General features: G+C 41.5%; 1 protein-coding gene across 1 annotated transcript in view; it reads right to left on the bottom strand.

The window, feature by feature from the left end:
• Positions 1–280: 280 nt before the first annotated feature.
• Positions 281–25,327, bottom strand: part of gdap2 (ganglioside induced differentiation associated protein 2) — a 28,160-nt gene continuing 3,113 nt past the window's right edge. Inside the window, exons 4-14 of the mRNA XM_068704618.1 lie at positions 24,487–24,640; positions 23,608–23,696; positions 22,615–22,691; positions 22,044–22,203; positions 20,076–20,226; positions 19,493–19,569; positions 18,552–18,628; positions 18,070–18,209; positions 9,679–9,733; positions 8,343–8,486; positions 281–1,585 (exon numbers count right to left, since the gene is read on the bottom strand). Of these exons, the coding sequence (XP_068560719.1) occupies positions 1,544–1,585; positions 8,343–8,486; positions 9,679–9,733; positions 18,070–18,209; positions 18,552–18,628; positions 19,493–19,569; positions 20,076–20,226; positions 22,044–22,203; positions 22,615–22,691; positions 23,608–23,696; positions 24,487–24,640 (1,166 nt within the window). The 3' untranslated portion in view covers positions 281–1,543. The remainder of the gene's footprint in view (positions 1,586–8,342; positions 8,487–9,678; positions 9,734–18,069; positions 18,210–18,551; positions 18,629–19,492; positions 19,570–20,075; positions 20,227–22,043; positions 22,204–22,614; positions 22,692–23,607; positions 23,697–24,486; positions 24,641–25,327) is intronic.

The raw sequence follows: 25,327 nt of genomic DNA, 5'->3' as shown, positions 1-25,327 counted from the left end.
GGGTGAATTGTACCTTTAAAACAAAGCGATGCCTTCTTAAAAGAGTGAATATCAGACAAGATGTGACATTAATGGACAATTTGGAAGCATAAAAACGTGCGACAATACGTTGGTGCAGTGGGAGAATAATGTTTGTAATTCCTATAAATCTTCTCCTGACCTCCAGGTGAAGAATGGCCGTCGTAAAGCTGCAGACAGGAAGCACCTTCAGGCTGATTTGACAGCAGCTAGGTCTCTTGATTGACTTGTGATTAGAGATTAATTTAGATTAGTGTACCGATTTCATTTAATGAATGACTTTATTGTTTAATGTATAAAGTTTTAAAAACATTCCCAGTAGCTCAGGTGACTAAATTAAACGTATCTTTGTGCAACCAAAACCAAAAGGCATTCAACTCATAACAATATACATATATAACATTTTCTGTTGATTGACTGATCGTGAAGTGTTTTTAGTGCTAACTTTTAACAACATTAATGACAGAAACCTTCCACACAAACCGTAAAGTGAAAAAAATGACAAATTACAAACCTCCTACGAAAGAAAATGCAACAGAACGTCGACAATCCTTGAACATTTTCCCCCAAACAATGAGTGGATTTAAAGCGAATACATTAACATTTTGTGAAATGTGCCGATTTGCTCTCTTGCCAAAGAGTTAGATGAGAAGAAAGATTCCACTCTCATCTCTGTGGGTTGAACATGAAGCTACTGGGCTTGGTTCAAATGCAAGAAAATACACTTTTAAAGCATCTTTAAAGTTCAAAACTTTAAAAAGGAAAGGTGTGCTTTTTCCCCTGCTTCCAGTCTTTATGCTAAGCTAAGCTAACAGTCGTATTAATACAAGAGTGGGATAGTTTTTTCTCATCGAACTCGAGGAGAGAAAGCAAATAAGTTTATTTAAAAAAGTATTCCTTTAAGTTGCTGAATGGATAAACACAACGTTGTGATATAAAAGGTAATGTTACATGATTCTGAGCATAGCTGACCAGCGTTTTTCCCCGATTGTGACCGCAGGAGAACACAGAGACGTACCGAGGTGGTAACTTCCAGCTTTGGATCGAGCAGAACTTCACTTCTGTCCAGCGTTGTGCCGTAAAGAATGAGACGCCGCGAACATCCGGACAGAACGACGTCATCTTACGCCAACATTTTTTGTTTTTTTAAAAAGTCTGACAATATTCTGAGACGTGGGCGAGGACGTCAGGCTCGACGTGAAGCTTCATATTTAGGGATGTTGGAGGAAACTGCTGAATAAGAAATCTGGGTGTAAGGCAAAATCCAGAAACCACCACCAGATCCACAAATAGTCTGTGGCGAGAGAGAGAGCGAGAGAGAGAGAGAGAGACCGCTCAGCAGACCACATGCTGCTAAATGTGGGCCGTTATGTATTCTGTCCTTCTGGCCGGGGACAGAGACGGTTCAGAGCCTTTCAAGAGGAGGTTAGGAGGTCAGAGCCCCACGAGGTCCATGAGTGACTTCCACCTGACAGGCTGACGGCACACCTCGTCATCCCGGCGGGGAGCGCCGATCGGCCTCCTGTCACAGGCTGGAGGACTGGGAGCGATGGTACGGTCCATTCACCTGGAGATGGAGGAGAGAGAGAAAGAAATGTTGAGGTTGACCGCGGTCTTTAAACGCATCGGGTGTGATGAACATTTACGTCACAATAAGCAACCAAAACGGAACTTAAGATAGCGATACCTCATCAAAAGAAATGTATTCTTCATGCCTCATTTAAAATCGTGTCCCAAATAAACCATTTGTTTAACTAGATTCTGTAAAAAAAAAAAAACATTAAATTCTGAGCAACTCGGCGCAACTATGAGTTCATGATTGACCCGGCTGAGACAAGCAGTCAGCTGACAACAATTCAGTGAAACTTTGACTGAACTGCAGGCTGTTTACACAGAGAATAGAGGAGAGGCTGGAAGTAGAGGTTGTGTGTGTGTGTGTGTGTGTGTGTGTGTGTGTGTGTGTGTGTGTGTGTGTGTGTGTGTGTGTGTATATATATATATATATATATATATATATATATATATATATATATATACATACATACATACACACACATACACACACACACACACACACACACACACACACACACACATATATATATATACACACACACACACACACACACACACACACAACCTCTACTTCAAAAAAAAAACTTGTTTTTCTTTTTCTCACAGGACAGAGATGCAACAAACTTATGATCTTATAGAACATGATGCATGAATGTAGATTAAACCAGCCAACAGGATATAAAGGAATTAACATACACATTACTGCAGCAGGAATATTAATCCAGGTATAATAGTAAAACACTGACTTGCTTAGAATACATACAGTTGAAACCAGAAGTTTACATACACTGTGCAAAAAGACACAATTTCTTTCTCACTGTCTGAAGTTAAATCAGACTAAACCTCTCCTGTTTCAGGTCAGTTAGGATTACCAAAATTATTTAACTTTTGCTAAATGTCACAATAATGAGAAAGAGAATTTCTTAGAGAATTTTATATTACTTTCTTTGAGGTCAAAAGTTTACATACACCAAAAGTACTATGTCGTTAAACAACGTGGGCAAGCCCAGATGATGATGTCATGGCTTTTGAAGCTCCTGATAGGTTAACTGACAACATGTGAGTTAATTGAAGGCACACCTGGGGATGCATTTTAAGGCCACACCTCAAACACTCTGCTTCCTTGTTTGAAATCATGGGAAAGTCAAAAGAAATCAGCCAAGAAATCAGGGAGAGAATCGTGGAGCTCCACAGTCTGGTTCATCCTTGGGTGCAATTTCCAGATGCTTGAAGGTGCCACGTTCATCTGTGCAAACAATTATACGCAAGTATAAACATCATGGGAATGTCCAGCCATCACACCGCTCAGGAAGCAGACGGGCTCTGTGTCCCAGAGATGAACGTGTTTTGGTCCGACATGTGCAAATCAACCCCAGAACAAAAGCTAAAGACCTTGTGAAGATGATGGCTGAAGCTGGTAAGAAAGTGTCATTATCCACAGTGAAACGAGTCCTGCACCGACATGGGCTGAAAGACTACTCAGCAAGAAGGAAGCCATTACTCCTAAAGAAACATAAAAAAGCCAGATTACAGTTTGCAAAAAGACACCAAGACAAAGACCTTAACTTCTGGAGACATGTCCTGTGGTCTGATGAAACTAAAGTGGAGCTGTTTGGCCATAATGACCACCTTTACATTTGGAGGAAAAGGGGGAAGCTTGTAGACCTGAAAACACCATCCCAACTGTGAAGCATGGAGGTGGCAGCATCATGTTGTGGGGCTGTTTTGCTGCAGCAGGAACTGGAGCTCTTCATAAAATAGACGGCATCATGAAGAAAGAACATTACCTGGAAATATTAAGGCAACATCTCAGGACATCAGCCAGGAAGCTAAAACTTGGGCGCAAATGGGTCTTCCAAATGGAACACCATACTGCCAAAATAGTTAAAAAGTGGCTTGAGGACAACAAAGTCAATGTCTTGGAGTGGCCATCACAAAGCCCTGACCTGATTCCCATCGAAAATTTGAGGGCAGATCTGAAAAGGCGTGTGCGAGCGAGGCGGCCAACAAACCTGACTCAGTTACACCAGTTCTGTCAGGAGGAATGGGCCAGAATTCCAGCAGAGTACTGTAAGAAGCTTGTGGAAGGATACCCAAAACGTTTGACCCAAGTCATGCAGTTCAAAGGCAATGCTACTAAATACTAAGGAAATGTATGTAAACTTTTGACCTTGAAGAAAGTAATAAAATATTCTTTCTCTCATTATTGTGGCATTTAGCAAAGTTAAATAATTTTGGTAATCCTAACTGACCTGAAACAGGAGGGGTTTAGTCTGATTTAACTTCAGACAGTGAGAAAAAAATGAGTTATGTGTCTTTTTGCACAGTGTATGTAAAGTTCTGGTTTCAACTGTACATACTTCTACTTAAGTAAGGTTTGGTTGGAGAACTTGTGTTTGAAGTGCAGTATTGTCACAGTACTTTTACTTCAAATAGTGGATCTGAATATATCTGTGTGACAGAGTCAGCTGTTACAAACAAACAAACAAACAACAGAGAACATGTCAGGAAGAAGAACACACAGCCCCTCAGGGCCAGTCGCTAACAAAAATGTCACAGCGGTGACATAATTATTCTCCAGCAGGTTGATAATTAATTCGTGGCGGTCGACCCCGACGGATGTAACGGATGCTCAGCGTCGTGAATCGGCTGCACTAAACTAAGAAGTGGCCATGAATGCATCGCTCTGGATATTATTATTTTGGGTGACAGATACAACGGTGTTTAAAAAGGAAAGAATTTCCTCAGGTTTTTGGCAGAATCCAACCAGAGAAGTCTGCAAAATATCGTAAGAAAGAGGACACAATAATGACTGTTATTAATGAGGCACCGTGACAGCCAGATGTTCTCCAGACAAAAGTGTTCCAAAAGACTCAAATTATTCAACTAACAACACGAGAGGTGGGCATGGGGCCGGCTTTGTTTTGGATGAAACACCATCTTCGGTGGCTTTGTTTACTGAACGCCTCCCGTTCTAAACAGGTACAGTGTGGTCTCTTTCTTTTTAAAGCAACGATGCAGGAATGAGCTCAACGGTAACTCAAGCTCACCTGTTATTCTCTCACGCCGCTTATCAGCGTATTATATCACCGTGAAATACTTTGGACTGAGTGAGAGTGAGAGTGAGTGTGAGTGTGTGTGTGTGTGTGTGTGTGTGTGTGTGTGTGTGTGTGTGTGTGTGTGTGTGAGAAGGAGGGCTGTAATCTCTTAAAATAAGCCCTTGAAGAAAAGTTTCTTCCCCTTTAAGAAGCTTCAAACCTCAAATAATAGTGTTATATAGCTCGAGCAATCGCTCCCTCTTTCTTCTCGAGTCGGGAAGCCGACAGCAAAGGTTAACTTTACTGTTAACGTTATCGAACGAGGAGAAACGCCGTCACCTTGTCCTCGTCCAGCGGTCCCGATTTCCATACTAGACCACTTCCTTGTTTAATGAATGAAGCGGTTCACGAGTTGAAGCAGCTTCATCGCGTGAGTTTGACCAATCAAGAGACTGTCGTCCCTGCTCAATCCCACCCAGAAAGTTCCTTTACTTTGAGAAAGCGACCCGACCGGGGCCTTTCCTGGTTTTAATTTAGACTCTGGTCAAATGTGGTAGAAATGCAACGAGTTCCACAAAAGTCTTCTTAGTCCCTGAGAACATTATTGCGGTCAAACAAATAAAAAAACCCATTAATTTCGTCCGTCGAATATTCTTTCTTTTAGCACCGTTTTTTTGGTCTCCTAGCAGCTAAATGCTCCAGTATGTTCCGCAGCTAGTCGCTAACTTTGTCTGTTTACTGTTTGGTTTGGTATTTAGCAGCTTTTCGCTCTGGAAACAGCCGACGCAGCCAAAAAAGCAACACAATGAGTGACCCAAAACAGTGAAGTAGAACCTGAAACTCGCTATAAAACTCTGAAAAGCTGATGTTAACAAAAATAGAATAATCCAAATCATATACACTATATTCTTCCTCAGGAATCCGATGATCTGCGCTCACAGGTTGCATCTGACGGGACGTGTGCGCTCCAAGTGTTCCTCCTTTAAGTGAACAAAAGGGAATCACTATTTCCTGGAATCCAGGACCAGAACTGTAATTCAACCCAGCAGAGTAAACTATTTCTGGGTAACAGCAACACCCAGGTGTTGATGGGAACCTTATTGCCCAGTTTACCGGCTGGATGCAGGGCTGAAAAAAATAAATACAAAATTGGAGAAAATGCACCGTACTACAAGCTGAGAGGAGGCCAGCCCTCTGTGTTCTCATGAAGGCTGACGTTGACCTACAAATAAAGTTCTCCTGATGAGAACACTACAGGGCTTTGCACACCGCACTCAGCCCCCCCGAGCTGTTTGCTTTCATACGAGACGAACATTTTGGAAACATTTTAAACAAACCCCCGGGAACAGATATGGTGTTAACGTTCATGTCTTCAGAGGCTCAATATGAACACAATTTCTGACTGACTGTCAGAATCAAATGATATCTACCACTAGTTTAACTATTCATTCATAGTAATATCTTCATCTTTTTAATATCTTCATCTTTTCCATAGTAGGAAGCCAGACCAGGTTTACTTTTACCATTACTGCAATGAGCATCTAGTACTAGAAATACTTTACCAAAATACATTATCTCAAGCATTAATAGCAAGTACAAGTACAAAAATATTCTGGTAAAAATGCCTAAATGACTACTGAGTGTATATATATATATATTTTCAGATTTCGGTATTTTAAGTTATCTCTATTTTTATTTGAAACTTTTCAAACATTTCTTTTTTCACCATCTTGTTTTGTTTGATGTCTCAGGACACAAGTTAATTGTTTGTTGTTTGAAATTAAAGGAAGATTAGCACTCACACCGACTGCTGCGTTGCTTCTGAGGATCCTAAACAAATAAATAATAAATAAACGTCTAACAACATGCCTAATAGTAATAGTACACTAATAGTATCACCGCTTCTAATACAATAGATAATCTAACTTTACTTAATTTTTTTCCCTAAACATTTTCCAGTTATATGACTAGTTTATGACACGTAAACTTAAAGCCCCACATAATATGACTCACTGAAGTATCCGTGACGACGTCCAACAGACCTACAAACAGGTGGTTCAACCTTTAGGTCTGTGTGAGTAGAGCTTTGTTTCTGGAGCACACAGAGCTCAGGTTTGTTCATGTAATGTTCACAGTGAGCCTGGAATAAAAAAAGGTTCCATGAAATCAAACTACCGTGGGTCTGAAAACACGCTCTCCGTTTGTTCCCATGTGACTCAGACTCAACCATTTCAAAAAGAGGCAGTTTCCCCAAAACGAGACACGCCAACATCCCTCGATGGAGCTTTTGAACCGTGATCAATAAGTCAATAATTGTTTCATGCGTTCAGCGCGTCACCACTGAAAAAACAAAAATATGACATCGTCAATTCATGGAAAACTTGTTTGAAGCCTGAACAAGAAGAATCCAAAACACGCAGTGAGCTAAAAAAAAAAAAAAAAGGGACCAAATACTTCCTCAATCCAGAATCCTCAACACTCTACACGGGAAAAGACACATTTATACGTTCTATCAGCCAACACACACACCAAGAATCAGCTGCCAGCCAATCACGGCCCATTAGGAATACAAACACAAGCACTGGATCTATTTTATGCGTCTAAGAAACTGGACATGAAAACCGGGTTTTGATGTCCTAGCTGGCTTCAACTCAGAACATTCACACCGCAACACTTTCTTTAAAGCTATCGATACCAATGACTTCATTCAATTACCTCCACATCAGATCCCGACGTTCAAAGGGAACCTGGTCCTTCTCAGTTGAACTGTGTGTACATATAGTTTAACTGATTCATAGGTGATGTTTCTGGAAAATGCACACAAACACAAAAGCTGATTGTTCCCCCGTTTCCTTCCTCCTCTGGTTTACATCAGCTAGAAGAAGAGAAACATCAAGCGGAGATAAATGAACGGTCGGTTTGTCCTCATTCACGTTAAAAAAAAAACCAACTGCTGATGAATGAGAGCTCGGAGTAAAATAAACAGGGGTGTAAACTCGTTTCGGTGTTTAGGTTTGAAATCTGCGAGAGGTTAGGTTTCCATTAAAACACAATAAAGCGGAGAGAGCGGACGTGAGGCAATGAAGTATGGAACTGCAAACGCAGCATTGTGACTCCTGTGAATGCTTGCAGACACAAACACTCAAATATAAATATATATACACACACATACATATACATATATACACACACACACACACACACACAAGGAAGTCACTGATTATGAGTTTTAGACATCAGAGCTCTTTAAAGCTGTAATATACGTCTTTTTTTAAGGTCAAAGGTCAACCAGGCGGCAACCTCTGGTTCTGAAAATGCTCAAGTGTCTTAAAGCTGCATTCTCTCTAGTGTCCACCAGGGGGCGACTCCTCTGGTTGTATAGAAGTCTAGTCTAAAATGACTCTACTTCTCTCTTGATTTATTCCCTCAGTAAACATTGTAAACATGAGTTTATGGTCTCAATCTCTAGTTTACAGTCTTCTTCAATACAGCATGATGTTCATTTAGTACATTATGCTCCATTTAGAGTCAAACAGACCATAAAGCAGGGGACGCTTTAGGGGGCGGGGCTACACAGTGATTGACAGGTCTCTACCAGAGACGTATACGACGTCTCTACGTCACTCCTCCTCAGTCCAGATGTGGTCACTTCCTGTTCACTGGTTGTTAAAAGCCAAGATGGGCACCTTCTTTCATGTCATGCGATCTTACCCGTGCGTCGTAGTCCAGGACGAACGGAGGGATGTCGATCTGCTCGGGTTTGATGCAGGTGAAGAGCTGCTGCAGGTTGTCCAGGTAGCGAACCTTGTCCTTCACCCCCGACACACTGAAGGTGGTGAAGAACCACGTTGACACCTGGAATTAAAGAAGAAGAAGAAGAAGAAGAAGAAAGAGAGAGGAAATAAGAAAAGAGGACAACCTCATTAGTTATAGATGGCATTAGATCTTCATTAACCAACAAACACAACTCTGTGAAGTAAACAACAGAGCTGGATTAAACCTAATGAACCTTTAATGATCCCCGAGGAGAAGTTTGGCAAACGGAGCAACTTTGATTCCAGTACACAGCGAAGAAACAGATATAAACCAGAAAGCACTCTGAGACGGAACATCTCAGCCAAGGCTGCGCCATTCTCTTGATTCATTATTTTAATCAATGGAAAATATTTACAAGTTAGGGATTTTGCATCTGGATCAGCCACTAAACACATTTTTGAATAATACCTCATATTGGGAAAGTTAGCCGTTAATTTGTGCAAGGTTGCTGTGTGTTGTTTTTGTTTTGCATTTACTGTTGACAGTCATGGCGGGTTATGTGAACACACAATTAGTAACACATTTACTAAACCAAGTGTCGTAAAACAATATTAAATACAAAAAAAATGATTTAGTTTAAATGTTGCCCAAATGTTTTGGGGTGAAGATTGAATATTTTTTAAACTGTGGAACATATCTCTCAATGGAAACAAACATTCCATAGAGAGATACATAATATACATTATTTTTGCCTTTAAGAGCCAAAGTTTACAGGGATGAATTCAGTTTGCATGTATGAATGCATGAATGAATGAATAAGTGATAACATCACTTATATAAGTACTATGACCAACAATCCTACTGTTACTACAACAACATTTTAATTTCTATTACTTGGTAACAGAGATGTATGGATTTTTGCCTGAACATTGTGGACTTTTTTGTGGACTTTTTTGTGGAATTTTTTTTATCAAGTTTTAATAATTTTTCCAGGCAAGAAAGTAACTATTTAGATTCCCAATATGTGATCAGTTTATTTATCCAAACAACGGACATTCTGAAATTTCACGCCGGCGTACAAAAAGCCCATCGACAGTCGTTTTGTAATAACTTTCAATACCAGAAGGCGTAGATACAGATTCAAAAATATTAATACATTTGGCGATAGATAGCCGGCTAGAAGCTAGCTAACAGACAGACTGGATGAGATAATATTCATAAGCACAAGGTAAACACACTGACATTGATCCTCTAGGCCTGAATACGGAGTACAAACAAGACGTACTCTTACCTTAGAGCGAAATGTTGGATGCACAAAGTAGAAGGCCTTCAAATTCTTTTTAAACCTGCAACAACACAAAACAGAAAGCTTCAGGGAGAATACTTCAAGACAAACAAGGACTATGACAAAGATCAAGAGAAAAGGACTAATCCTCCGACATGCCCGAGAAGTCACTGTAATTGTTTTCCTCCCCCAAAAAAAACCCCACAACTTTCTTGGGCAGTCAGATCCACCAACAACCTTTACCACACAAACGTCTGCAGCACACCAATGAAATACAGTAGAACATCATCATAATGCTTTGAAATAGTCACGTTTTAGTGTTAAACAGGGTATCTGCACATTTTACAAGTACACATTTAATGAGTAAAGACATTTTCTAATACCTCAAAAAGGAAAGAAAAAGGTTGAGGCCACGGTCCCCTTCTATTGAAGACACTGCTTGTGCCAATCATCCAGTGCTGATGTTTGTTCCTTGATAAATAAAAATGTGACGACACATCCATTGCATTGCGAGAGCTCTACCAGACCCTGGATGTTTGAGGACAGTCTGATCAAATTGTGTAGTCCCCCCCCCCCCCCCTTTCTCAACAGCTGGAAATATTGTCCCAGACAAAAATGCACAAATTCCTCCTGTTTGAGTCACATTTACTAAAAGCTAAGAATCACCCATCTTATAAAATCTAACCATCCATGAGTGATGTGTTTTTAAAGACCTGTGAAGTTTAATAACTGCTGTCTCACAACATCCAGTTACAAAAGGGCAAAACTGACTTTTCAGCTGGACTCTGTATGTGTAACCACACCAGCAGTGGTTCGTCTAAAGTCAACAACTACTGAAGGGATCGTCATCAGCGGTGTGAACCGTGGATTAATGACACACTTTAACGTTGACCATCACAGCATGAAATAAAGTTTAACTGACGAACGCTATCCTCCAATATTCAGTAGAATATGAGATCAGGAGGAGAGCTAGCCGTTAGCAGCACCGCTAACAGCACCGCTAACGGCTAACGAAGGATCTTTTGTTTCCGCATCATTTGATTATTGTGGTTTTATGAAGTAAAACAAACCCACTATAGATTACTATAACAAAGTAAAAGGATAATTATTTGTATTTTTGATGGTTTACTGACTTCAGAGTGGATGAAATGATTTTTGGGACGATGACAAAAAAAATAAAGTCTGGATCCTTGTAGATCAGCTGCTATAATCAAACAACAAAGGGATCTGTATCTGTTAATATGGATCATCAATTAGAATCAGCAAGATCAGGGATCTCTAGAAGTTACATTTGCTCCCTTTTTTTTCTTTTGTGCTGATCCGATCCAAACCGTGACTTTTATGATATGTTGCCGCTGTAATTGGAAAAGACATATTCATGGTCCCCAGAGGACTATTTCTAATTATTTGAGGTTTTGAGGCTACCCTGAATTTTCCTCCGGTGCTGCCATGATGTCAAAATACGGCAACAATCGGCCAACATTTTGGTTCTTGACAATGCATTGTGAGTAATAATAGGATATCCATGGAGTATCTTATGGCCTTTCCTCCAGCATCGCCCACTAATCAAATCAGACAGCAAGATATCCCAGAACTACATCCAAATTTGTATTTTCTTTTAATGCCAAGGTTTGTCCGAGTTGATGTTTCTGTAGTATTCTGTATTGGACAGATGAGTTCAGTTGTTGCACTATGCTGCGACGATCACAACGAATCAGTTCTAAGCACTGAAGTTGAACTTGTCCACAAAGGGTTGAGTCAAAACAGGCTGCAAAGAAGACTCCTTTCAGTCACTGGTCTCCATGATCTCACACCCGGAGCTCACGGCCAGAGGTGAGGATGGGAGTCGACCGGTAAATGGAGAGCTTCACCTTCAGACAAAGCTCTCCCTTTACAGTCCGGTAGCCAAAACCACCAGATGGTGCGCCATTCCAGCCGGTCAAATCTCACATCAACCTCACCATCACTCATGGAAAAAAAAAAAAAAAAAAAAGGACCTCAAGACACTTGAACTCCTTTCACAGGGTAGCAACCCCAGACCCAATCCATCGGGTCTCTGGCAGAAGCACCATGAACTCAGAACTGGAGGCGTTGACCTCCGGCCCAACCACTTCACCCTCGGCTGAAAACCGACCACAGTGCGAGCTGGAGGTCTCGGTCCACCGAAGCGAGGAAACCGCGTCGTTGGCAGAAGACGCAGCAGAAGACGCAATCCTGAGGTCACCAAACCAGTAAAAAGCCAATCGAACTGGTTGTTCCCTAATAATAGGGAGCAACACTCTCAGCCTCCTTGTTCTAAAGATGGGCGGAAAAGTTTGCCCGTTGAGATTCACTGGCCTTGATTTCACCCACAACAACAAAACCTGAAGTAACCTAAACTGTACTGGCCAACCAAATATCAGTGACGGACGCGTCGTCTTCAATCACCTCAGCACCGTTAGAGGAGCCTTGGCAGCTCAGTTCATGGCAGTACTCTGACAATAACACGCCACATTTGTGACAGTTTGCATTGTCATGCTACACACAGTGGTGGTCCGGCTGTGGTGAGCTGCATCTGCTGATATAACAGAAAACAGTTGGCCTCCAGAGGGAGAAACTGGATCTTTTAGCTGACAAACTGGAGGACTGAACCATGACGTGGGGCTTCTGCTTTGGTCCAGCTCAGGACCCCCGGGAGTCCACAATAATGATCTCCCTCATCTGTCTCCTGGAGAAAGTAATCAACGACTCCCCACTTAGCCAGACAAGGTTCGGAAACTTTTAGTGTGTTCATGTTTGGCTTTAGTCTTCTGGTTAAGGTCGTCTGGAGCCAAAATGCATCTGCAGCCAATCAACAGCTTGATGGGTTGAACATGCTGGCCGTGCAAGGCCAGGGTCAGTGGTTGTATCGTCTACGCAGCTGCCTCAACGAGCAGCAACTGCTTGAAAAGTGACTTGGACGTTTGGGCACGAGCAGAAACTGTACAACTTTAATAACGTTCACGGATTAAAGTTGTGTTTGTATGAAATGTGACCCATGAACATGATCTGAAACAGACTTTCGTGCTGCTTGCAGACGGGAATAAGTACAACAAGTACCCGAGGAAAGGGTTCCATTCCCACTGGAGCTATCCGGCCCCACAAAAGGTTTATTATACACAACCGCTTAAAAGCTTGGAATCGGCTGATGTTTTTCTTCTTTCCTTCAATAAAAATAAAATGCTGTAACAGAGATAAAAACAGTATAAATCAGACGCCAAGATGTTTTATTTACATTTGAAATAGTGCGACCTCAAAGTTAGAAGAATGAACCGATTCAAAGTTCCAGTCGGTCGATGTCCCCACAGTGTTGCATGAGACGGGAGAAGACTGTTGGAACTTGGATGTTGAATTTGATTTCCAGTCCACAAAAAAGTGGAAAAAACCCGTTGGTTATTATTACTGAACCACAACGGTGAAACTAGGCTCTACATATTGAGCAGATCTGTGTTGTTTTTTTTCTTCGGGCCTTCAGCGGACCACTCGACGGTTAGACTGTGATTCTTCAGTCCAGAGAAGAGCTTTGCTAAAGCAACACATTAGTGTTAATTCCTGCTTTTAGCATAATTGAGAAATAATTGACACTAAATCAAGAAGCCGTTCCTTTTTAAACATACACATATTTTGATGCTAAGCTTTTAGTTTATTCTACAAATTGTCTCAGCACACACTCTTATAGCACCCAATCATGTTCAAACCAAAGTGCCAAAGTGTCTTAAAGCTGCATTCTCTCTAGTGTCCACCAGGGGGCGACTCCTCTGGTTGTATAGAAGTCTAGTCTAAAATGACTCTACTTCTCTCTTGATTTATTCCCTCAGTAAACATTGTAAACATGAGTTTATGGTCTCAATCTCTAGTTTACAGTCTTCTTCAATACAGCATGATGTTCATTTAGTACATTATGGTCCTTTTAGAGTCACATAGACCATAAAGCAGGGGATGCTTTAGGGGCGGGGCTACACAGTGATTGACAGGTCACTACCAGAGACGTATACGGCGTCTCTACGTCAAATATGGTCACTTCCATGTATCTGTTGCTGCTGCAAAAAAAAAACACATGGCGACGGACGTAATCCAAGATGGCGACGCCGAAATCGTGGACGTCCCGATGACTACGTCCACTTCTTATACACAGTCTATGGTTCGAATCAGAGCTAGCCAATCACTGCCGTCCTCGACCCGCCGTGCGACCGATAAGCTAGCATGACATGGTGGGTATGGATGCACGCCTTAGGTTTCATTTGATACCAGTACCTTTCCTCTAGCTCTAAACCTGAGCCTGTGAGAGGTAGCGCAGTTGGCTGTCGGCGTCCACAATGCGTGGAAGAGGTTTAACAACCTTGACATTTAATGGTGATTAGCATTAAACCCCCCCCGAGCTGCAACTCTCCGAGGTGAATCAGCGGCGGTGCGGTCGTGGATAACCACGGTCATTAAACAGGGTTTCCCTCTTCCGACGAAAGGGGAAGTTGAATGAATGAATGCATGCATGTATTTTGTGTGGCGCTCTCTTAATTCTCCACTGTGACTAAAAATAACCAGCAGATGACTTTTACAGCCGCTGGGTGACACATTTAAAAAAAAAAACCCACACAAAATAAAAAGGGGTCAGGAATATGTTCCTATGGTAGAGTCTTGAGGACTTAATTGACTGGATTTTCCAGACAGAAACAAGGTTGAGAAAGGTGTGGCGAAACCAAGTGAACGAGCCGACTCACAAAGTGGTGAATGAGAGGAACGAGGGGGTTGAAATGACTGCATGGAGTTTCCCACTAACACAGGAAGCTAGGTTTGGTTGTGGTTACTAGCAACTAGAAACTAGAAACGCTGAACCCGTTGAGCTCTGGAGTTTCTCTTGAAGTCAGTTAGAAAAACACAGAATGATTTTGTAGTTTCCCTGTAGATGCACAATTTCCTCCACTTTGAGAAACATTGTTGTAGGAAATGATGAAGCCTCTTCTTAAACTAAACGATATATTTGTGATCTGTTCTTAGAGATCAATGAAGCGGATACAAGTCACATTAGAGAAGCACAAAACTGAACTTTCTTTCTATGAACGTGTCGACGGACGACACATTCACGGCCCTGTTGAGGAAGGACATTCTGTATTTTAGGAAGAGCTTAAAAATAAATAAATTTTATTCATCCTGTATGCAGAAGGACCTCATGATTAACGATTACCTTATTTCAGATTGTTTACTAAAACAAGATGTGTGTCGCATCTGTGATGCAATAAAAAGATGTCGGTTTCCTAACAAAAATAAAAGTGATTCCAGTGTATTTTAATGTCATTTGAAGAGTTTTATGCATATTTGAATGATTGTCGAGGATAACATCGTGAATCACAAGTATTTGGGCCGTGATAATCGTGACATGAAATTTTCAAGCGGTCCCACGTGTAACTCTGTCACAAGTAAAAGTCCTGCAACCAAAACTGTTGTTGTACTGAAGTACTTGTGTTCATGTACTTTGTTACATTCCACCCCTGGTTCAAAGTGAATGAAACACTAACTAATAATTCCTGTTTGAATCAACTTTCACACCATTCAGCCAGATTATCTAAACCACTTTATTCGGAGGAATAACTGAAAGTGACGGAACCTAAAATGCTTTAAATAATATCTATCCATCCATCCATCCATCCATCTATGCTCTCTCTGATATAAGATAATGATGCATCTTTGCACAGGACGAACATTTGCACTGTTTAAACCAATCTGATCACCTGACCGCTTGTGTTTCTTGACTGAAATACCATTTTTCCATGAATGCACCAAACAAGAAAAATCTCATCATTTTAAACACATTTTAATCCATCCATCCATCCATCCATCCATCCATCTATGGTCAATCTAGTTCCTGGACTAAAACTGTAAGTAGCCTGGAGGCACACTGTGTTGAAGAACACCATCATCACAGAACTGTGGTTTCTCCTCTGACGTCCATGTGGATCTGTGAACAGTTCTGGTTTTTATTTGGGGGGGATGTGGCTCCTATTTAGCTCAACGGTGACCCTCACAGCGGGATGTCTGGTACCGATACAACATCTGACCGTTTGTGTGGAGAACTTGACGGGACGATGACACGGCGCACTCAAAAATATCTTGAATAAAACAATAAAAACAATCTTTGAAGTTTTCGCATTAGAAATCCCTGATTCAGATCCAGGCATCTGTCGGGTGTTTCATGCAGAGAAGCTGGCAGACAGATTATCATCCGCATGTCGACTTTCAGATGAACAGGAATATTTATTTTGGCTGCATCCTGCATTTATGGAGAGTGAGACACGATTGTCTGCGTGGGATTCAGATTCAACGTAAACCCTCCAAACCCCCAAACCTACCGGCAGGTTTGAAGAACGATCTGTAGGAACGGACGTTATCATCGGATTTACAACCTTCCGACTGACTTTGAACACATCATCTGTGACAAACGCACCCTTCAAGAAAAGCAACAAAATCAAAGTGAAATTTCGTCAAATTTTGCCTAAACTAAAGCGTGTGCAGCCGCTAGAGTTTTCAGTTTTCTGAATGAACCTTTGAAGGAGGTCTGGCCGTAGTTTCATCTTCATCACTACAGCCGACATCTTGGCCTCATCACACACGAGCACAATACATTTTCGCGTGAGAGGAACTACTGCTTGTTCCTCACTCAAAACCAAAAGATCGTTCGTATTTATTGAAGATGAAATTAATTAGTGCCCCACATGGTGGAACGGGAATAAACTTAAAAACAGCTTCACCTTATGATCTGATATCAATTCCTCCGTTTTCCTTTTTGAACAAACAAAACAAATAATCAAATAAATTCTCTCTCTCTCTCTCTCTCTGGCCCATTCTTCAACTTAATCAAAACTAAAGTCAAACTATTATCTGCGAGTGATCCCTTCGTCCATCCAGAGCTATTTCAGTCACAGCCGATACATCATCCCCGATACACGCGTCCAAGTTTGGGTTTCCTGTTCCAAATATGGCCGCCAGATTTCCAAAAAACACACAGCTCGTTTTGCTTTTCCAAACGTCTAAACACTGTAACCTTGGCGGTGTCGCACTGTGGCAGGAACAATGCATGTGAACTCCGACGCAGCTGCAGAAGTCTGACCGACTGAGGGTCAAACGAGGGTCAAACGACGGAAGAAGTTACATTTTAAATCACATCCAGCTACGGGTCACTTCTGCACTTTAACAGTTTAATTAAGAGGTTTTAAAACTTAGTGTTCGATTACAATAAACACGCCAGCGAGCTGCCGTCACACCGTCAGACCGCCGTTCCATCTGGAGGACGTTTTCCCATCATTTCATTTAGAAAACGTCTCACGCTTTATGTTTGATACGCAGCTCTGGCTGTTAAAGAGCGGAGACGCTGCCGGGCCGGGCCGGCGCGGAATTAGCCAAATGACTGCAAACCCAGAACATACAGCACAGAACATTAAAGCCGTGCGTCAGCGTGGGAGGGAGGTTAAAGCAACAAGAGCTGCGGAGTTTTCTCAGAGACTGAAACAATGGGAACCAAGCTAATGCTGCTTTATATTCGACTTCAAAGTAATCTCGTTTCACAACATGTGGTGCTTTGAACCAAAATGACAAGTCCAATTATGGGAAAATGTAAACATGTCTGGACAAAATGTCGCAAAATCTATGAAATGGATTTGGTGGAAGGTTTAGATTATCTGACTTTTTGTCTGGTGACGTTCTGTTGCGGTCAAAATAAAAAGAAGTAATAACTACGGCGTAACTCAGGTTCTACGAGTGCGAGACCTGCAACAGGAGGAGGAGGGAGCGAGACAACGCCGGCTTTATAGAGCTTAGAAAAACGCAGTGATGATACAGACATTCCATACACAACTCTTCACTAAGCCCTGCCCCCTGCAACTCCGTAGCGTAACGGCAATTTTGCCGTCGCCATCTTGGAATACAGTCGTCGCCATCTGGGCTTTTTTGCAACCAATGAACGGAGGTTATCACATCTGGACTGAGGAGGAGTGACGTAGAGACGCCGTATATGTCTCTGGTGTCGACCTGTCAATCACTGTGTAGCCCCGCCCCCTAAAGCATCCCCTCTTTATGGTGTGTTTGACTCTAAATGTTCCATAATGTACTAAATGAACATCATGCTGTATTGAAGAAGACTGTAAACTAGAGATTGAGACCATAAACTCATGTTTACAATGTTTACTGAGGGAATAAATCAAGAGAGAAGTAGAGTCATTTTAGACTAGACTTCTATACAACCAGAGGAGTCGCCCCCTGGTGGACACTAGAGAGAATGCAGCTTTAACACATGAAGCATCAGCTTCCCATCCATGCGTCCCTCCCAGAGGACGTCCCTCAGACTAGCAGCTCATTTTAACGAGGAGTGTAAAAAAAGGTCAGACTGACTTGGCGTCCACGATGTCGTAGAGGTTCTTGAGGAAGTCAGAGTCCAGGTGGTTGTGCTCGCCGGTCAGCGTGTGGAAGTAAACCATCACGTATTCCTTCACTGTGATGTGGTCCATGACGTGGATGAAGTACAGCAGCGCCTGCACACAAAAACACACACACACGACATCAGAGTGCATGCACTCTTAAAGTCCAGGAGTTCTGTATTCTGTATTCATGTCCAAAAGAAAATGTGGAATACAAACTTGTGCACAAATTAAATACATTATATACAAACTCATCTACTGACATGTAAAACGTCAAACACATGGAAAAACACACACACACACACACACACACACACACACACACACACACACACACACACACACACACACACACACACACACACCTTTGCATCTCAGATCGATATAAAGATGAAACGATTGCCTGTAACGTCAATAAAAGCCTTTTATTTTGAAATAAGCATCCTGTTTTGTTACCTTTTCGATGTCAATGAGGGTCACTGGGATGTTTCGTCCAACCAAAATCATCACTGTCCTGCCACACATGTCCACACCTGAGGACACACACACACACACACACACACACACACACACACACTATTAACAGGTCAAACACACACACTTGTTTTTCGCTGTTGTGCGTCATTGTGAATTTAACACCTTTGTGTTTTCGGGCAGGTGGATGGACAAAAGAAGACATTTTAAGATGTCCCTGTGGGCTCTGACAACTTGTGACAGTTTATAGAATATAATTCAAAGTAATTTATTCTACGAATAAATCAACATATTAACTGAGGAATGAAAACATTTACTGTGGAACTAGAGGCTGATGGAGGTAAAATATCTACGTTAAAACTTGAGTTATGGATCTGACAATGTTGCAGATGTCAGTTTCCTGCATGAGCAACGTCATCATAGACTTAATTTAAACCTGCAACCAGTCGCTAGTGATTAACTTCCTTAAACTACAGCTTTTGATGAGTTAATCACCTACGTACATTATAATAATAATAATAATAATAATAATAATAATAATCTTGAGGCATTATCTAACAATACATTTTAATAAATTTAGGAGAAGTATACAAAGTAGTAAAATAAACAGCTAAATGTGTATTTTGGATGTTTTCTTTCCTTAATTTCCCATCTGAGGTCATGAGCAAACTGACCTTTAACCCCCCCAAAACCACATCACCGGAGCTAAACTGTTGAACAGCACCGCCTCCTGCTGGTAATGAGATCACACTGCAGCTCATAACAGCTGAGGTGGAGACGCTGCATTTCATTTAAGGAAAACAAAGAAAACGGACGGCTTCACCACAACAGTGTTGAGTTCAATGATGTGGAAGGAAATTTTTCACCAGATGAAGAACCTCTCTCTCTCTCACTCTCTCACACACACACACACACTCACGTACCGGTTTGATATAAAGCTTTCAGTGCAGCGATGTCTGACAGATCCTCTGCTCTCGCCCGACACAGCCAGCGACTGTAACTGCAGGAGAGGAACACACGAACACACACACACACACACACACACACACACACACACACACACACACACACACACACACACACAATTGAAGAAGACTGTAAACTAGAGATTGAGACCATAAACTCATGTTTACAATGTTTACTGAGGGAATAAATCAAGAGAGAAGTAGAGTCATTTTAGACTAGACTTCTATACAACCAGAGGAGTCGCCCCCTGGTGGACACTAGAGAGAATGCAGCTTTAACACGTGAAGCTTTGACTTCACTCGGCAGAACCGGAGTAATCGACCAATGAGTGCAGCTAGGGGGACCAACGATTAGCCAATCCGCTCCAGGAGCGGGACTAACCTGAATAAAACTAGAAATGCCAATGCTAATGTTGCTAATGCTAGTTCATGGGACACAACTTAACTGATCACAACTGAGACATGTTTTATCATATAAAAACGTGTTTTTCCCCTCCAGTACGTTCCAGTTACTTTACAATTTAGTTTTTCGGACTCTTACTTCCTCTGGTGTTGTTTCAAGATGGCCGCCTCCGACATCTGGCCCTGCAGGATCTGTTTCCGCTGTTTGTCCACGTCACCCTCCATCCGGGCGAAAGCATGGTTCCCCACCTGACCCAGATCAGACTTCAGACTCTCCTCTTCAGAATCATCTACATAAAACAAACAAACAAACAAACAAACAAACAAACAAACAGACAGATGACAACCGGACCTTTAATTGACTTTGATTGGATTTGTGACGGTATCAGAGCGTTGGTAAAGTTAGACGCAGCACATCCATTGAAACACAACACACAGAAATGAGACAGTACACCAGTAAATTATCCCAGATTCACCTCATCTTGTCTTTATTTCATTTCACTGATCCTAAATTATCTGCAAGCATGACATTATGTGTATGTGTGTGTGTGTGTGTGTGTGTGTGTGTGTGTGTGTGTGTGTGTGTGTGTGTGTGTGTGTGTTTTTCTAAAAAACAAACCACATGTACGGTCGTACGCATGTCCACGCATCCCATCTACATCCAGAAGGCTGTGCGTGTCTGTCAGTGTGATTACATCAGCATGTTGTTGTTGGGTTTCGCTCACAGGCAGGACTGCTTGCTTTGGAGCAACACGCCAAAGCCACATCTCGCCACCTTTGAAGCGCCGCAAACATTCTTCTGTACCGGAGGTCAACGGAGGCAACGGGCTCCACGCCGGAAAACCCACCAACACATGGGCTGCTGCTACGTTTACAACCCTCTGAGGAGGTTTACACGAGGAGTCCCAACTGCTCATTTCAGCCTTTTTGCTCTTCCTTGACTGTCTTATTTTCAATGCAACAGAGTCAAACACTGTACATGCAGTCATGTACATGTTGGCTCTTTCCACAGACTGTGTATAAGAAGCGGACGTAGTCGTCGTGATGTCATCCATTGGTTTGTGGATTGACGTTTTGAAGCCTAGAGTTCGGCGTTTTGGCCGTCTCCATCCTGACTTTTTGCAGAAGTGACCACATCTGGACTGAGGAGGAGTGACGTAGAGACGCCGTATACGTCTCTGGTGTCGACCTGTCAATCACTGTGTAGCCCCGCCCCCTAAAGCATCCCCTGCTTCATGGTCTGTTTGACTCTAAATGGACCATAATGTACTAAATGAACATCATGCTGTATTGAAGAAGACTGTAAACTAGAGATTGAGACCATAAACTCATGTTTACAATGTTTACTGAGGGAATAAATCAAGAGAGAAGTAGAGTCATTTTAGACTAGACTTCTATACAACCAGAGGAGTCACCCCCTGGTGGACACTAGAGAGAATGCAGCTTTAACACATGAAGCTTTGACTTCACTTGTCAAACCCAGAGGTTGACGTCTTGCCCTTTCTCACTTCCTTCATGACTACTGTACAAACTGCTCAGTTTACATACAGATGGAGGACAAATAAAAGCATAAAGTACAGGCCCTTGGTTCAGACCTGAAACTTATTTTTGCTTCTCACTGATGCACTGCTTCCATTCATTTAAAAAGGTCCATTGTGTAGGATTTGGCGCCATCTAGCGGCGACGTTGCAAATTGCAACCAGTTGAAACAACGGTGGACGACACTAAAACGTAAACTGTTGACTAATCGACTACAACGCTGCGCCTTGCTGCAAAGCTTCACATTATTACCCGTTCATGGGCTCTTTATTGTGCACTCGGACACTTTCTCTGTTACTTTTTGTGCCGCCATCTTTCTGTAGTGAAGTTAAACTGGGAAAGAACAACAAACGGCTCCTCGGTGTGAGATGAGCGAGGACAGAAATGGAGCGGAATAAAATAATAAATGATGCATGTGTGACTCTTAAAGGCACATCAATATATGGTGAAAAAAAGATGATGCCTACTCTTATAAAACACTGCCGGCGTGAAAGTGAAGCACATTACGAGGGTTCCCTAATGACGGGAAAACAGTTCTCACATTATATATAAATAAAGGTTTGAGTACCTTCCAGGGTTCCTGGTTTCTCGGCGATGCGGATCTGTCTCTCTGGGACGACGGGTTCCCCCTCAGAGTTGCCGATGTCGGCCGGGATGAGAGGAAGGCTGGCCTTCTCCTCTTCCTCAGAGCGAGGGTAGTACAGAGGGAGCAGCTTCCTGTACACCGGCTGAGAGAACACAAAATAAAAATTTGTGTTCATAAAACATAAAAATAAAAAAATATATAAAAATAAATAAATATATAAAAATAATTATGTAAAAATATAAAAATAAATAAATATATAAAAATAAATATATAAAAAATAAAATATATAAATAAATATATAAAAATATGAAAACAAATAAATATATAACAATAAATATATAAAAATATATATAAATAAATATATAAAAATAAATAAATATATAAAAATGAAAATACATAAAAATTTAAAAATATAAAAATAAACAAATACAATTTTTTTTTTAAATAAATATATAAAAATAAATAAATAAAAATGCACTGAATACACTTCCCAGTTGCCCATAATGTGAGATGCAGTATTTAGGGAACTGGCAGTGACTGAAGTCTCACACACCTCCTCTGTGTCAGACACAGCAAACACCACCGCCTCCAGGCTGTTTCCATGATTCTCCAGGAACCGGCGCACTGTTCCTATGAACACACACACACACACACACACACACACACACACACACACACACACACACACACACACACACACACACACACACACACACACACACACACACACACACACACACACAACAATTTAAAGGAATACAGATTGACCGTCTACTGTTCTAAAATGTCCGTCACAAGTTCCAAATGTCTGCTCGGTTCAAAAACCTAAAGATTTTCAGTAAATCTGAAGAAAGAAAGAAAACAGAGCCACAGAATGTTGCTTAAACAATTCATTGAGTATTAAAACTCTACATTCTGGTTTTATTTGTGTGCATTTGCTAAAGTATTGAAAGAGCTTTGAAAGAGTCACTGCAGTCTGTGCTTCTCCTTCTTCGTCACCAGACACTGCCTTGATCGTTAGTTTGTTTGTGTGATTTTGGTGTTTATAACGGTCGGTTCATCTTCACTTCTCCCGTTTCTACAAACTATGAATAAATATTATAATAATAATAAGAAGAAATATTAAACAACAACAAATCCTGCCTACACAACGCTCCAGTTTGAGGTCATTGCATCAGTAATATGTTAGTTTGTATCCATCATCAGATTATGATCTCATCAGGCCGTCATGTGGGCTCAAAGTGAACATGTCATTTACTTTGAATGCCAGTCAGACATAAAGGACGGCAGTGTGTGTTGTGACTAAATGTGTGTGTGTGTGTGTGTGAGAAATATATTTAACCTCATTTTGGAGTCGTGTGGGTGTGGGTGTGTGTGTGTGTGTGTGTGTGTGTGTGTGTGTCTTTGTGGCACTGAGGTGTAGTGTCCTCAGCACCACAGATAACTCACTTGCAAACTGTGTGTGAGTCTGTACCTCATTGATAAAGAGCTGTGTGTGTGTGTGTGTGTGTGTGTGTGTGTGTGTGTGTGTGTGTGTGTGTCGTACTGAAAGCGATGTGTGCAGCGTCCTCCAGTGGGTATCCTCTCTTGGTGGTGCTCACCACACAGAAGCCAACAGACGCCATCGACTGCTCTCTGAGGAAACAACAACAACAACGACCTCACACTTACTGTTCACCACAGTGACAGCTCTGGTGAGACGGTTTCCTCACAGACACACGCATGTGTTTGTTTTTTTTAATCTGCAATCTTACACCATGCACCACAGCCAGAAGCTGTAAAAAAAAAACAACAGCCCTTGAACACATCATGTGTGACGAACGCTTTCGTCAAGAAAGAGAAGCGTAAAATTGTGATAATTCATAAAAGAAAACAACTTTAATTCTACGCTCCTCTGTGCAACCGGGACGACACGACTGTGTGACCAACAGTCACGTGACAAACCTGTGAACCGGTGAGACGCTGTTCAGAGGAAGTAGAAATGTGAACAGTGAGATAGAACATCAGTAACACTTGTTGTCAATCGGAAAGATTTAGAATCCATTTTTGTACGTTTCGTAAAAGAAATTATCAAAGAAATTCAAAGCCATATTTTACTGGAAATGTTTATATTTTAAATATCGTGTTTATTGTTAGGCAACAATCACTTAGTCAAAATTCCTTGAATGTGTAACGTATTTGGCAATAAACAGTGATTATGATCAATAACTCCTACATTAAGGCCACTACAGGTGGATAGTGTCAAACATTTAAATAACAGATATCACCGTGAAACTTCCCCAGCTTATTAATCACATTAAAACTATTGGTTTTCTTTTTTGTATTGCAAGTTTTCCGAGATGTCTCTTAAATATGTAAATGAGGCGTTATGTAACGGTGGCGTTGGGTGGAGCGGCCGCTCCGCTCTATTCGACGGCGTTCTTACGCGGCCAGCTGCATGGTGTTCCTGTAGCAGCTGTACAGGGAGCTCTCGGCCGCCGTCCGGTACTTGGGTTTGTACTTGGGTCCCACCGTGTGGACGATGAACCTCGCTGCCAGGCTGAAGCCTTTGGTGAGCTTCGCCTCTCCTGTCCGACATCCTGAACGCCAACATTGGTGGACAAGAATGCAATAAGAAAAGAAAAGAATAAAACTGACAGGAAACATTTACAGCAGATGTTTAAATAAAGTAAATAAATAAACTGAATATGATTTGTTCTAAAAAGGAGCAGAAGTAAATACTTTATACCTCTTTGTAGAACTTAAAATATGAACTTAATGTTCATCACATTTGCTTAATTTCGTCATCTAAACTTTCCATAAATTCATTTAAATACAGATTCTCTTCCGAACGGTTCAAAGAAATCTTTCTGAAATTAACATTTTACACTTTTAAAATGTTTTCGTGTTGCCAGGAAGTGAATTATTTCTTGCTTCGTGCGTTATTTGTGTCGTCTTGTGTCTTCAAGCTCCTGACTTTAAAAACAATTAACTTAAGACAAGAATGATCACGAGCTCTTTGCTTAATCGCTCCGACTGTCCTTCAGTTGTAAAGCGATGTATAAAACAGTCTACGGTTATGATCCGGATAACTTGACCAGTAGAAAAAAATACACAACGGAGCCGCTCCATCCACCGAGGAAGGCCATGAAATGCGGTCGAAAGCTCTGGAAGCGAGTTCTCTCGTCACTGCGAGACGCGTTTTGGACGAACGCTCTCTCGATGACGACGCGTTGGAACACTGAATGTCTTTCTAAAAAGACATCAGCCTGTAAACCAGAGTAACG

The sequence above is a fragment of the Cebidichthys violaceus genome, unplaced genomic scaffold (assembly GCF_023349555.1).
Source record: "Cebidichthys violaceus isolate CVI_PGR_0920_01 unplaced genomic scaffold, fCebVio1.0.p SCAF_97, whole genome shotgun sequence".
Taxonomy (NCBI): Eukaryota; Metazoa; Chordata; class Actinopteri; order Perciformes; family Stichaeidae; genus Cebidichthys; species Cebidichthys violaceus.
The sequence above is the reverse complement of the archived record's forward strand: the minus strand, read 5'-3'. Positions and strand labels throughout refer to the sequence as shown.